This window comes from Pseudorca crassidens, chromosome 20 (assembly GCF_039906515.1).
Source record: "Pseudorca crassidens isolate mPseCra1 chromosome 20, mPseCra1.hap1, whole genome shotgun sequence".
NCBI lineage: Eukaryota > Metazoa > Chordata > Mammalia > Artiodactyla > Delphinidae > Pseudorca > Pseudorca crassidens.
The window spans coordinates 62,578,858-62,594,256 of NC_090315.1; the positions used below are offsets into that span (position 1 = coordinate 62,578,858).

At 50.0% G+C, this 15,399-nt stretch overlaps 1 protein-coding gene across 4 annotated transcripts in view; it reads right to left on the bottom strand.

Moving 5' to 3' along the window:
• Positions 1-4,830, bottom strand: part of FANCA (FA complementation group A) — a 53,617-nt gene extending 48,787 nt beyond the window's left edge. For 2 of the 4 annotated variants that reach the window (XR_010938888.1, XM_067718109.1), the window contains exons 1-3: positions 3,822-4,816; positions 2,915-3,024; positions 2,463-2,556 (exon numbers count right to left, since the gene is read on the bottom strand). Coding sequence is in view for 2 of the 4 variants with exons in the window: in XM_067718109.1 (XP_067574210.1) it covers positions 2,463-2,556; positions 2,915-3,024; positions 3,822-3,984 (367 nt within the window). In the remaining 2 variants the exon portion in view is untranslated. Of the gene's footprint in view, positions 1-2,462; positions 2,557-2,914; positions 3,025-3,821 lie in introns of all 4 variants that reach the window. The other 2 variants (XR_010938889.1, XM_067718110.1) reach the window with 2 other exon arrangements.
• Positions 4,831-15,399: the final 10,569 nt, after the last annotated feature.

Consider the following 15,399-nt stretch of genomic DNA (forward strand, 5'->3'; position numbering starts at 1 on the left):
TGAAATAATGCCATTTGCAGCAACATGGATGCACCTAAAGATTATCAAAGTAAGTGAAGTAAGTCAGACAAATGCGGTATGATATCACTTACGTGTGGAATCTAAAAAATTGATACAAATGAACCATTTACAAAACAGAAACAGACTCACAGACATAGAAAACTTACAGTTACCAAAGGGGAAAGGGGGGCAGGGTGGGATAAATTAGGAGTTTGGGATTAAAATACACACACTACTATATATAAAACAGATAAACAGGGACTTCTCTGGCAGGCCGGTGGTTAAGATTTTGCCTTCCAATGCAGGGGATGCGGGTTCAATCACTGGTTGGGGAGATAAGATTCCACATGCCTCGGGGCCAAAAAACCAAAACATGATACAGAAAAAATACTGTAACAAATTCAAGAAAGACTTTAAAAATCATCCACGTCAGGGACTTCCCTGGTGGCACAATGGTTAAGAATCCACCTGCCAATGCAGGGGACATGGGTTCGAGCCCTGGTCCAGGAAGATCCCACATGCCACGGAGCAACTAAGCCCGTGCACCACAACTACTGAGCCTGCACTGTAGAGCCTGTGAGCCACAACTACTGAGCCTGCATGCCACAACTACTGAAGCCCATGCGCCTAGAGCCCATGTTCTGCAACAAGAGAAGCCACCGCAATGAAAAGCCCGCACACCGCAACAAAGAGTAGCCCCGGCTCACCGCAACTAGAGCAAGCCCACGTGCTGCAACGAAGACCCAATGCAGCCAAAAATAAATACATAAAAATAAATTTAATTTAAAAAAATGGTCCACATCAAAAAATCTTAAACAAAAACCAAAAAAACACAGATAAACAACAGGACCTACTGTATAGCACAGGGAACTATACTGGATGTCTTGTAATACCCTATAATGGAAAAGAATCTGAAAAAGTGTATCGAGAGAGAGGGAGAGAGGGCGCGCGCTATCTATATGTGTATAACTGAATCACTTTATTATACACCTGAAGCATTGTTAAGTCAACTATACTTCAATTTAAAAAATTACAAAAATTGAAAAAAAAAAGTAGAGCCTGAAGAAGTGACTGAATTGCTGCAACCTCATGATAAAATTTGAAGGATGAGGAGTTGCGTCTCGTGTCTGAGCAAAGGATGTGGTTTCTTGAGATTGAACATACTCCTTATGAAGATGCCAGGAAGACTGTTGAAATGACAACAAAGGATTTAGACTATTACATAAACTTAATTGATAAAGCAGCAGCAGGGTTTGAAAAGACTGACTCCAGTTTTGAAAGTTCTACTGTGGGTAACATGCTATCAGCCGGCATTGCAGGCTACAGAGAGAGGATTTGTGAAAGGAAGACACAGCAGACGTCATTGCTGTAATGTTTTAAGAAAAGGCCACAGCCCCCCAGCCTTCAGCAACCTCCACTCTGGTCAGTCAGCAGCCATCAACACTGAGGGAAGACCCTCCACCAGCAAAAAGATTACGAATCTCTGAAGGCTTAGATGATGGTTAGCATTTTTAGCCATAAAGTAGTTTTTTTTTGGAAGGTTTTTTGTTTTTTATTTTATTTATTTATTTTTGGCTGCATTGGGTCTTTGCCGCTGTGCGCAGGCTTCCTCTAGTTGCAGAAAGCAGGGGTTACTCTTCATTGCGGTGCACGGGCCTCTCATTGTGGTGTCCTCTCCCGTTGCGGAGCACGGGCTCTAGAGCGCAGGCTCAGCAGTCATGGCGCACGGGCCTAGATGCTCCACGGCATGTGGGATCTTCCCAGACCAGGGCTCGAACCCATGTCCCCTGCATTGGCAGGCAGATTCCCAACCACTGCGCCACCAGGGAAGCCCCAATAAAGCAGTTTTTCGAATTTTAATAATAGAGCATTTTTTAATTAAGGTATGTACATTTTTTTAGACAATGCTGTTGTACACTTAGTAGACTACAGTATTTATTGTGTAAACATGAAGTTTATATGCATCAGGAAACCGAAACATTCGTGGGACTCGCTTTCCTGCAATATCCACTTTCTAGCAGTGGTATGAACCCAAACCACAGTCTCCCCAGGTTAGCCTGTATCTCTGGCTGCCTGCTGCACTTCCCTACCCAGCAGAGCCTGTTCTCACCACTTCCAGAAACGAGGGGCATGTTTCTGTCCCGTTTTTCCAAGGGTAACTTTGGTTCCTACTGCTTCTGAGTCCGATGCTGAGTCACTGTTTTTAAACAAGAGCCCCATAACAAACCTCCAGCAAGTCACAAAAGCTTGTGGCTGGTGACCACACATATACGCAGAAAACCATTACCTGGGGGAATCTACACATCTGCTTGTTGTAAGCAAATCAAAGTCACTTTACGCACAGCAAAAACGAACACAACATTGTAAAGCAACTATACTGCAATAAAATTGTTTTTAAAAAGTCACTTTACATAAAGCTCTTCCGTAACTCAATCTGTTGAGAAAATGAAGCTCTAACTTACCTATCAATGAACTGGAAAGGTCAATGTGGGCCCCAGGACCATCATAATCAATCAACCGGTTGAGGCACAGCTGTTTACCGGGAGGACCTTCTACCTAGAAACCGAACACCAAGCACTCCATTTTAAAACTCAAGCCATGTCCTGAAAACACCCAGAGCGTCCACAGTGCTTGCCTACTGCGCTATTCCCAAATATTCCGAGGGAAAGAAGCATTTTAAAAGGTGAAACTTACTGAAGCCTTTGAGAACTACCAGATTCCTCTCCGGACCGTTTTACCTCCAAATAGATACGTGCTCCCGGTTACTTTTCTCACCTGGACAGCAAACTTAGTGCGTGCTTCTCCCAGATACTCACGAGGCTTGCCAGGTGTCTTTCATGAAGATGATGCTCGGCTGGGCTCAAAATCCCCAAACCCAAATGTGCTGGCAAAGGCGCAACCAACTTCCACTCACCTCCAGCACAAGGTCACCCAGGTTTAGGTGGCCCCTCAGGAGGCGCAGAGCCGACTCCCTGACCTTCTGCTCACCTTCGGGACCCAATTTCTGCCTCTTGACCCTTCCCGCTAGGGGAGAAAATCAGTTTCAAAAAATTACAGCACTCTTTAAAAACTCAAGCAAGGAGACACCGTGACACCCTGTACCCCTGGAGGTGACGCACCCGGGAATGTCACTTCCATGGGATTCCTGTCAAAACCACACAAGCTTAATCTAATCCTGAGACACATCCAACTGAGGGACACTCCTCCAAACATCCAGGTCGGGAAGACCCAGGAACTGTCACCCTCTGGAGGAGACCAAGTTGACGGGAGTAACTGCCACGCGGGAGACTGGTCAGAAAAAGGGCATTATGGGGAAAACTGGTGAAACCCGAGTAAAGTGTAGTATCGCTGGCAGGATGGTACCAACGCTCGTTTCCTGGGATTGATCTTTTCAAAGAGGTTACGCGACGCTGGGGCTACGCGGAGCTGAACAGTTACTGTCATCCAGGCTACTGGGGGCGGGGCGCAGTGACTCTTAACTCCCTACCTTCTGGAAACACCCCTCTTGGCCACTCGTTGGACAGAGTGGACAGAGGGCTGCCAGGAGGGGACAGCTCGGGGTGGGCGTGGGGGAGGAGGAGGGCGGGGGGGGTGAGGCGGGACGGGCGGGGATGAGGTGGGGACAGGCCGGGCGCCGGGATGAGGGGGGGACGGGCGGGGGTCAGGGTGGGGGGGGACGGTTGGGGGTCGAGGTCAGCGGGGGACGGGAGGGGGTCGAGGTGAGGGGGGGACGGGCCGCGATCGGGCGCAGTGGGGGGGGACGGGGACGGGCCGAAGGAGGCTGGGGCAGGAAGGGGTCTTGGGGCCCCGCGCCCACCTACCCAGCAGCTCGACCCAGGCCCGCCTGCAGCCCCCGTGCCCCGGGTCCGAGGCAGCGCCCCGCGCCTGGGAGGCCGACATGTCGCGAACGAGCCACGGGCGACGTCTCTCGGCTTCTGGCCCGCGTTTCCTTCCCATTGGCCGCGGACAAGCGCGCGCGCCCATTGGCTGCCAGCTGCCCGGCCGCACCCTTCAGGGCGGAGCCTCGGTAGCCATCTTGGTGGCGCCGCACGGCGGCCATCTTGGTGGTGGCGGGAGCGCGGTATGGCTGACGCCTGGGCTAGGTAGGTAGCACTGACGTTGGAGGTTTGCGGTGCTGATTCAAACGGCGTCACGGGCGAGAAAACTGTGCCATCCCTTGTGCGTTAGTCCTGTCGAGATGACCCAGAGCTGGGCATGAAGAAGCAATCCGACAAACCCAAATCCAGGGAGACGCTAAAACCGCGCTGCCAGTTGGAAACCGTGTAGGACGCGTCTGCGCCCTCGTCTCCCGCGGAACCCGGGGCGGCGGTGTTACTGCGGAGCTGAGGCTTGCTCTGCCTTGACTTCAATTAAGTGTAAACGAGAGGCCGCCTGGTGGACAGCGCCGCTCACCCCGGCCGAGCACAGCCAGGGGGTCGCACCCACAGGGGTCACACACAGGAAGTCCTTTCCAGCCCCTCTCCCCTCTCTGGAGGATGAGGGGGAAGGAGGGCTGAAAATCCCAGGCTTGTAAGCATGGTTTGGCCTTTCTGGCCTTCAGCCCCTGTGCCGGAGCCAACCAGGAGCCCACCCAGTGTCCACCTGTTAGAGAAAAAGATGCTCCTAGCATTCTTCCCACTTAGGAATTTACAGGGGTTTCACGGGGTCTGTGCCACGATAGGCACAGAGACCGACATGCATTTCTGTTATCTCACAATCACTGTGCAGCCCCGTGTCTCAGTGTCCGGGTTTTCACACAACATGGTCCCATCGGCCGTGAAGACCTTGCGGGTGCAGGATGCCCTCAAAGAGCACCACTGCCACCTCCTGAACTGCGTGGCTGGAAACTCCAAGTTTTCAAGTTTGCATGCACACCATGACCACCCTGCATAACTGCTGCTGCCCAACCCAGGTTGGGGGCTGCTAAACTTGCGTAAACAAGGGTCCACTGGAGGTGGCCCTGCTAGACAGCACGTGGCCCTTGGGGATTGCAAAAAGCGGCCACGAGTCCTCCGTCCCTTCCGTTTGGGCTGGTAATGACACAGGAGTGACGTGACACAAACAGGAGTTTGAAAAGAGATGGTGCTGAGAGCCAGGTACCTCCAAGGAACACACGTGAGCGAGCCTGCTGAGGACCACCCACGTGGAGGAGAGGTGGCCGCCCAGCCAGCAGTCCCATGCCCTGGCCAGCAGCCTGCCTGCTGCCAGACCTGGAAATTAGGCCATCACAGGCCGTCCAGCTGCTGACTACCCAGCAGTGAGGTAAACAAGGGGAAGAGGCTGGCTGAGACCAGAGCTGCCAGAAACCACACGACTGCACACTAAGCAGCAGCTTAGGAGGGGAGGGGAGTACCCACGTGGCCTTGTAAGCGCTGTGAAGCCCTCGGCCTCCGCGCCAAGGGAGCAGGGCCCTGGCGGGTGCACATCACGAGCTATGCAGCTGGTTGAAGAGAGACTGTAGGGAGGCAAAGGCAGGGCACAGAGGCCAGGGGGATGGCCTCAGGCCATTATTGGGCAACGGACAGGGGGCGTGACCAGCGCGGGGGTCATGAGATGGAGAGAAGTGATGAGCTCGGTTCCTACTTCGAAGGTTGATCTGCCAGGTGAGGAAGAAGTGCAGAGTTTTCTAACCCGAGCCATTGGGAGGGCAGAGATACACATCATACAAACATACATCATATACACATACACATGCATCACACACATATATCATACATACACACACCATACATGCCTCATACATACACACATACAAACATACATCATATACACATGCATCTCACACACATATATACCATACATACACACACCATAATGCATCACACATACACACATACAAACATGCATCATACACACATATATACCATACATACACACATCATACACACACGCATCATACACATGCATCATATACACATGCATCGTACACACGTCATGCACACACATATACACACATCATGCATACGTCAGATACACATGCACGTATCATTCACACATGTCATATGCACACATACATTGCACCCACATGCATCATACAAACATACGTCATATGCATACATACACTGTACACACACATCATGTACATACATCCACATATCATATACCCATGCATACATCATATATACACGTGCATCATATACGTACACACACGCCTCACCTGAGAGGTGGAGACACTGGGAGGACGGTTTGAGAGGCAATAACAGGAGGGGCTCAGAGTTCAAACGTGAGTGTGTCAGATTCAAGATGCCAGACCCCTGGATGGGGCTGCCGGGGGAAGTAGGTCGTAGAAGCTTCAACACACACGTACGTACATACACCCACACACGCGTACACACGCCCCAGGCACACCAGAGCTATCCCTCCCTGCCCATCATCGCAGTCCTCATCCTTCTGCTTCAAAGAACGATGAAAAGCAGCTATTTGAAGCACATCGAACATGCCATTGTCATGACCTGCGTGCCTCCTGTGCCGGGTGAGACCTTCTATCAGAAATCGGCCATAGCTCAGTGTTTCCAAAACATCGCTCGTGCATGTGCCTTCCCAGCGTCCACTGATAATCAGCATTATTTAGGGACTATTTTCCGTTACATTTAATCACTTCTTAAAAACCAAAATCTAATTTAAAAGAAAACTGTATGTGCCAATATAAATGGAAATCCATTATTCTCCTGTATCATAAACTAAATATGAAACAACTTAAAGAAATCTGTTTAAAATTTGCCTTTGTTTCACCTGAAATCACCTCGCGAATTTAACTTGCATCTAGGATGTGGAAAGCTTCAAAGACCATCGCTGAGGCTGGATTGGGACAACAGAAAACACCGCTCCCATCACCACCAAGCTAACAAGTGCTGAGTGATAGTAACAGCAGCCACCACTCCGGGTGAGGCCAAAGTGTGCAGAGACAAGGAAGGCTGTCAGCGGAGAGTGGGCAGCTGCACTGAGAAAACCCCTCAGCAGCATCCCTCATCCCCACCATAAGCACAGGGCAGGGCTGGAGGAGTCTCGTGTGGAAGGTGGCCACAGCACACTGAAACACAGATCCAGCTCAACTCCAGACCAGACTGACTCACCCCCCAACCCCACTAATGACCGAGCAGAGAAGGAGGCATGAACACTACCTCAGACTCTCCTGGCCCACACACAATGTTGGGCATGCAATCAAAAATTACGAGACAGACAAAAGAAGCAAGAGAAAAAAAATCAACCCATCCCTAAAAGGCAAGGTAGGTAACAGAACCAAACCCAGATGTGGCCCAGATGTTGGAACAGTCACACAGGGAATTTTAAGTAACTATGGTTCATATGCTAAAGTCTCTGGTGGAAAAGGTGGGCAACGTGCATGAAGGAATGAGGAGATTCAGCAGACACGTGAAAAGTATGAGAGAGAAAAACATGGTCACAGAGATAAAGAGTGCCTTCAATGGCTCATCAGTGGGCTCAACACAGGTGAGGAGAAATAAAAATTACTCTAACAGGAAAACAAAGAGGAACTTAAGAAAAAAAAAGAGCACCGGGCTTCCCTGGTGGCGCAGTGGTTGAGAGTCCGCCTGCCGATGCAGGGGACACGGGTTCGTGCCCCGGTCCGGGAGGATCCCACATGCCGCGGAGTGGCTAGGCCCATGAGCCATGGCTGCTGAGCCTGCGCGTCCGGAGCCTGCGCTCCGCAGTGGGAGAGGCCACAACAGTGAGAGGCCCACGTACCGCAAAAAAAAAAAAAAAAAAAGCACCTAAGAGCTGTGGGATACTACCAAATGGTATAACATACATGTCATAGGACTCCCGAAAAAAGAAGAAAGAGAAAACAATGCAGAAAAAATATTTGCGAGGTAATGGCCAAGAATGTTCCCAAAATAATGAGACAGCAAACACCAGATCTAAGAAGTTCAGAAGACACAAAACAGGATAAACATGGGATGAAACACACACACACACACACACACACACACACACACGCACCCCATATTCAAACTGCTGAAACCAAAGAAATAGAGTCCTGAAGGCAGCTAGAAAACAAAGGTGCCTTAAATGCAGAATAACAAAGATAAGAATTACAGCAGATTCCTCTTGAGAAACTATGCAAACAGAAGACAACAAAGTGACATATATAAAGGGTTGGGGGGGAAAATCAACCCACATTTCTATACCTAGCAAAGACATCTTTTTAAAAATAAAAAGCAAAATAAAGACTTTTCAGACGTGAACAAGTTTATCACCAGACCTGCATTAGAATAAATATTCAAGAAAGCTCTCCAGTCAGAAGGAATGTATCAGACGCCTGGATCTACACACAGACGAATACATTGAAGGTAAATATAAATCACTCTAAAAGGTAATTGTCTGTTTCAAGCAAAAACAGTAGCACTGAATTGCAGGTTTATTGCGTATGTAAAAATAAAATGTATGCCAGTGCTAGCCCGGAGGATTGGACACAAGAACTGGAAGTGAACAGTGGTAAGGGTCATGGAACGTATCAATTGTGGCAGTGGTTATATGACTGTGTTTGTCAAAAATCATTAACATATACATTAAAAGGGGTGAATTTTACTGTCTGTACGTTATACTTCAATTAAAAATTTAACTCTCATGGGGGAATCACTGAAGATGGCAGAGCAGGAAGACCCTGAACTCACCTCCTCCCAAAGGCACTCCAAAATTACAACTATTTACAGAGCAGCTATTGATGAAAAAGACTGAGCCACTAGAAAACATCTTCCACGACTAAGACGTAAAGAAGGAACTTCAACGAGATGGGTAGTCACGCGGGGTTGTGGGTTAGCCAAGACCCATATCCCCAGGTGGGCAACCCACAAACGGGAGGACAATTACAACCGCAGAGGTTCTCCCTAAGGAGCGAGGGAGCCCCACATCGGGCTCCCCAGTCCAAGGGTCTATACCGGGAAGACAAAACCCCAGAGCATTTGGCTTTAAAGGCCAGCAGGGCTTATTCTGGGAGAGCCAGAGGGCAGTGGGAAAGAGAGGCTCCACTCTTAAAGAGCTCACACAAAACCTCGCACGCTCCAGGATCCAGGGCAGAAGCTGTAATTTGAAAGGAGCCTGGGTCAGACCCACTGGCTGAGCTTGGAGAGCCTCCCGCAGAGGCGGGAGGCACCTACAGCTCACCCGGAGGACACAGACCGCTGGCTGCGGTCACTGTGGGAGCTCATTCTACCATGTAGGCTCTGGTGCTGGTAGATGCCATTGTGGAATCCTCCTCTAGCTTATTAGCCTCAGGACCCAGCCCCACCTGGGCCCACCAGCCCGTAGGAATCAATACTGGCCAAGCAGCTATCTAGGCAGGGACGCGGATCCATCCACCAGCAGACAGGCTGCCTTATGACCCCGAACCCACAGCCGCCCCTGGACACATCCCTGCCCACCAGAAAGCCCAGGACCTGGCCCCGCATACCAGTGCACGAGCACTGGACCTTATACCCCAAAGCCCTGCAGCTGGAGAGCCTGGGACCCAGCTCCACCCACCAGTGGGCGGGCACCAGCTCCGGAATCCCCTGGGCCCAGGCCCCGCCCACCAGTGAGCCTGCTCTAGACTCTGGACCAGCCTCACCCATCAGTAGGCAGACAGCGGCCCCAGGACAACTGTGGCCCCACAGCCGGCCTTGGTAGGATCGAGCCCAGCTCTGAGACACCTTAGGCCCCTCAACTAGCCACCTAGGACCCAGCCCCACTCTGCAGCAGGCACAAGCTTCGGGACATCCCCAGACCCCGCAGCCAGCTGTGTCAGGAACTGGCCCCATCTATCAGCAGCCCGACACCACCTCTGGGACCCCTGGGCCCTGCAGCCAGACCTCAGAGCCTGGCTCTGTCCGCCAGTGGGCCTGCACTAGCCCCAGGACCTGGCTTCACCCATCAGTGGGTGAAGCCCCGGGATCTCCTGGACCCTGCCCCTGCCCACCAGTGAGCCAGCACTAGACCCAGGTTCCGCACCCAGCCACCTCGTGACCCAGCCCCGCCAAACACTCATTGGTGAGATTTCCAAGCATAAAATGGTCTTTATGAGAACTGATAGTTCTTTTCTAGTAAGCTATTCCATGCGGGTTGTATTTGACAATTTATAACACTGATCAGACAAGAGTAGGGAGATGTTTACGTCACAGAACAAGGTGATTTTAGGCAGTGTTCTCAGTGTGTCCAGACCAGCAGTAGCCTCAGCATCACCCAGGTTTTGTTAGACATGCAAATTTTCGGGCCACACCTCAGACCAAATGAGACAGAAAATAACCCGGGAAGGGTTCCAGACACCTAGGTCTCAACAAGACTTCCTGTGGATTCCGATGCATGCTAAAGTGTCAGAGCCATTGCTCTAGGAATGTAAAATAATTGTGACGATATGCAAACCTCAAGTGCAATGGTTAACATAAAATAAATTTTACCCGAATGGTCAGGGTCATCACTAAAAATGTGCTGTTGCTTTGTGAATGAGGAAAGGTCAGGTTTATTTCATTCACTGCTATACCCTATCAGTTAGAACACCGTCCAGCATTCAGAAATGCATTGATAAATACTAGTTGAGTTAAATAATTTTTTAAAAGAATCTGTTGTTCAACTTCACTCCAATAAGAGAAACGCAAATTAAGCCATTTTTCACGCATCAAAGATACAAAAGTTTGATCACACCCTGCGTCAAGGGAGCTTAGGGAAATAAAGACCCTCAAACATTACTAGTGGGAGTGTATCGTGTGCAGCCTCTGTGAAGGGCGGTTTGATAATACTTATTAAAATGACAGATTTGTATATCCTTTGCCCCAGCAAGTCCATTTCTTAGAATTTATACTGCACAAGTATCAGCTGTGCTCTTACACTGTCCAAGATACTTGGGGCAGCAGTAATTAAGCCAACAAAATCTATGCCCTCACAAAGCACTGCGTACAAAGTTATCCATTCAAGACTGGAAAAAACCTATTCCCCCTGCCCCCCCCTCCCCCGGCGGGGATATGCAGCTGTACAGAGAACGCAGAAGCTCTTCACATGCCGATACGAACCATTCCCCAGCCCCCACCCCCACTGATGAGTAAATACGCAGAGCACAGGACAGGGTGTATGATGTGCTGACCTCGGGACATGTGTGTTTGAAACAAGCATATGACTAGAAGTTCTAGAAGGATAAACAAAAAGCCAGACACAGTGACTACCCCTGGGGCCAGTGTCTGGTGGAAGATTTTGCAGTTTATACCTTTTTGTACTTTTGAACATCGATCCATGTCAAATTAGCCAACAGCAATTTACACAGTTATTTCTACAATCTTACCACTTTCAGGCCCCAGCAAGCATTTGAGGCTCACCCCCCCATCCAAGATCACATGTCAGCTCTGAGGTAAAGCTTGCTTCACTCCAGTCTGTGCAGCGGAAGACATGGTACGACAGAGAAGTTGATACAGCAGCTAGTGTGTGTGTACATTTGGAAAACGTTTGATTCCTTTTTAACTTCCCTGCATTACCTGTTCAAAACATTGTTGACCTAAAACAATGAAACGGCCAGTTATTTTACCAGCAAAATGGGTTTACTCAGGAATAGCAAAGAATTGCAATTCAGGACACGCAATCTACGGCGAACCCCAGGCAAGTCCAGAGGACAAAGGAGAGGAACTTCTTTTATAGAGGAGAGAAAGGCGTTTGGGGAGAGGATGTTGTAAACAAAGGGTCCATTGGAGGAAACTGGGACTTGGAAGTGTAGTGGCTTTTCATTGGCTGAGCTGTGGTGGTGTCTCATTGGCTGGGCTGTTGCGGGCAGGGAGAAATTCTTCCTTGCCCTGATGGGTAGGAAAGTAGTAAGCTTCTTCCTCTTGGGTCTGTAGTTGAGGTGGGGTCGTAGGGCGTGAATGTTCCCCCTTCTGGCCTCCTGACTCCATTTTAAATGAGGCTTCTGTTAATTTTCACAACATAAATACAACTGCAAATGACCGCCAGTGTCATCAATGGGGAGCAAACAGTGTTCTCGAGTATTTTCTCGGCTCCTGATCGGGAATCCGGGGTAAGCATGTAAGTACTCCTCGTTCCCTCCTTCACAGGACAGCCCTGTCTGCCTCCCCTCCTCTTCCCATCATCTTGTGGGATTTCCTCTCATCACCTGGGCTTAGCTGAGCCCTGGGTCCCCGCCTCTTCTCCTGTCTCCACCTCTTCCTAATGCCAGCCTAGAAATCCTGCAGCCATGCCAGTCCTAGAGCCCTTTCCCCAGAGCTGTACTGGGCTCCCTTTTAGAGATCAAGCACAGCCTGGGCCTATCTGGCATCCCTGGGGATTCATGGGCTCTATCATTATCCCAAAATAATCCTAAAGCACAAAACCACAGCCTCTCGAGTTTCAGCTTTTCCTCCCGGACCCCTGAGCCCTGCCTCGCTGCAAGGATCGTGACAAAGACAGCATTCAGGGACCTCTGAGTCGTGGACACAAGGGCCTCGTTGCTCACAGCGTTCAGTGTGCAGGTCCCTCGGGAGAAGCCGACCTGTTTTTCAAGCTGGAGTGGAATTCAGTGCAGGCTGAGAGCCTCTGCCTTCCCCTCACAGCAGGTGAAGTGGTTCTACCTGTGTCTAGGGGAGTCCAAGGGCCTTTCGTCTCAAATTGTCTTTGATGTTTAACCCAATCGCTCATACGCCTGACTCACTCTGACCTTTGTCTCAAAACCCTCAGCGTGCTCTCAGTGTGGTACCTTGGACCCTGGGGCCCTACACCCTCCCCTCCTGCAATCAGGTAACTATATTCCACAGGGCACCTGGGCTTCCAGTCCTAAATTATCTTTTTGGCTTCCGGGGGCCAAAAATTAGGATCCTTTAGTTTCTGTGTCCGCAAAGATGCTCAGAGGCATAATTCCTGGAGACCTGAATCTCTGGCCAGTGGCAGTCATGAGCCAACCACCCCTCTGATTGCACTGCCCTAGCATGGACATGATCTCTAATTCCCTCAAAGCATCAAACACAGAGCATGGGAAGACACCAACATAACCAGTGGCGTTATGTAGCCACCTGTAGCCCTTCCCCGACTGCAGAGACTGTGTTTCCTCGTGGCTGTTTCCCCCTGAGAGACTGGTGGATCCTTGGGAGGACCTGGGCAGGTTTTTCACTGGTCTTTCCCAGGCATAAGACATTAACGCCCAGTGCTCAGCAAATACGTGTGAATGAACAGCCTACCCTGTAAGATGAATCTTTGGGGAGTGTGTTTGCTAATGCGATAACTTGAGAGTGATTCTCCAACTGCAAGCACTGGTGGATCAGTCACATCACTAAATGTTTCGATTCTGCTTCCAAGCACAGCCTCCCTTCCCCGGGCCTTCCTCGTGTACTGGAAATGAAGGCTAAAGGATGTGGCTTCCGGAGTGGTCTATTGATGATCCCGTCGTGTAGAAATGACCTGGATCCAATGCTTTCCAGGTTGGGTCCATGACTGACCATCAATTTCTATCATGTTTCTCTGTTGAGACTCTGAACAGCTGGAAATAGCCTGTTTCATTTCTAAACTCCAAGGGGCAACTTCAAGTCATGGAAGAACTAATATCTCTTTGACGCTGATGTTCTGTGTTGCGTACTTGGCAGACAAAGACCTCCACATATTAACCCGAGAGCCACTTCCCACTGGGATAAACCCCATGCCTACTTTTGTGTGTGTGTGTGTGGCCCCGCCCACAGCAGGCAGGATCTTAGTTTCCTGACCAGGGATTGAACCCGTGCCCCCTGCATTGGGAGTGCAGAGTCTTAACCACTGGACGGCCAGGGAAGTCCCTCCGTTCCCATTTTAACCAGGCATCGTCTGCTCTCCCTCAGTGTGTGGAGCCCAGACAGCTATCAATTTACCCACACCAGTTCCTCATGGCAGAGCCCTCAGTCTGATTTAAAATATTGGCTCGGCTTTTTAAAGTATGGCTGTGCCTGGGCTGTACTCCACCCCAGGAAGGAAGTGATTACCTTGACTCTGACTTGTGACCAATGGGTGGAACTTGTCACTATACCCAGAGCTTCTAGCAACCAGATCAGAGCCTGCTGCATCTGGTCACTCGAGTCATGGGCCCCTTTGATCAGTTTTGGTTTGGTGAATTCACTTCCTTTCCCTTTATTGACTTAGATGCCACTCTCGGGCTCCCAATCTAAGAGCTTGAAACCCCTCTCACTGCCACCACCACCTGCAGGCTGTTACTTCTCACCTTATGTCCATTTCTAGATCTCATCTAGGACATTTTTGGGAGATGTATGAATAAATGACCTGGCAGGGAAAAACGAAATGGTTTCTAGGAGCATCTAGGGGGCCGACGGATGCTTCTTCATTATTTGCTTGTGGCTAGAGGGGCAAACCTTCAGATACCAAGAGATATGGAAGTAGAACCTACCTAACTTAAATTTTTTTTTAGTAAAACCCCAGTGTTCTAAATCTTGCTGGCTGAAGTGCACAGGGATCCCTGAGAAAACAATTAATGCCAGATCAGAAAGGGTATCATACGTTACACAGGTGACCTCAGGGCCCCTGCATCAGGCAGGTGCGAGTCATCACTATGCCATCTACAAACTGACACTTGCCATCTACCTCTCCGAGGATTAAATCATGAGGTGCTTCAGCTGCTGAACTTCAACACCCCCTGAAAGGAGTTCGGGGTGGAAATCAGGAAAGAGGCCCTCTGGGCACTGGGAAAGACTGGCACAACAGTCCTTCAGATAGCCAGATATTTTCACAAGAAGATTTTATGAGCCCAATTCTTGCATCTCCTTGTATCTAGAAAAGCACTAAAATCATTAATGGTGACATCTGCTCCTCGTGACCTGCAGCAACTCTCTGCAAAAAAATGGGCTTGGGGCTTCCCTGGTGGCGCAGTGGTTGAGAGTCCACCTGCCGATGCAGGGGACGCGGGTTCGTGCCCCGGTCCGGGAAGATCCCACATGCCGCGGAGCGGCTGGGCCCGTGAGCCATGGCCGCTGAGCCTGCACGTCTGGAGCCTGTGCTCCGCAACGGGAGAGGCCACAACAGTGAGAGGCCCGCGTACCGCAAAAAAAAAAAAAAAAAAAAGGGGCTTGACTGTACATACCCCTGTTCACCAAAATCATGTATATACTGACCTCCCCCGCTACCCCTTTGGAGCAGTTGCTCAGAGCTCTCTGAAATGCTGTCTCCCGGGCTATAGTCCTCATTTTGCCCCAAATAAAACTTAACTCACAACTCTCACGTTGTGCATTTCTTTTAGTCAAGAACTAGGTCCTTACCAAGGCCCGTGGTCATCAACTGAGATCCTAAAACCGTCTGGTCAGTAAGGGAAACCTGAGGCCCTTTGAAGAACAAGGAAGGTTCTTTTGGCTACAACCCAACCCGCTTCCAATTAGAGTATACCACCTTCCGCTCTGGGGCCAGGGTGCCCCTCATGAGATGCTCCCACCACCAGGAGTCAGAGGGGTAGCTCGGCCTACA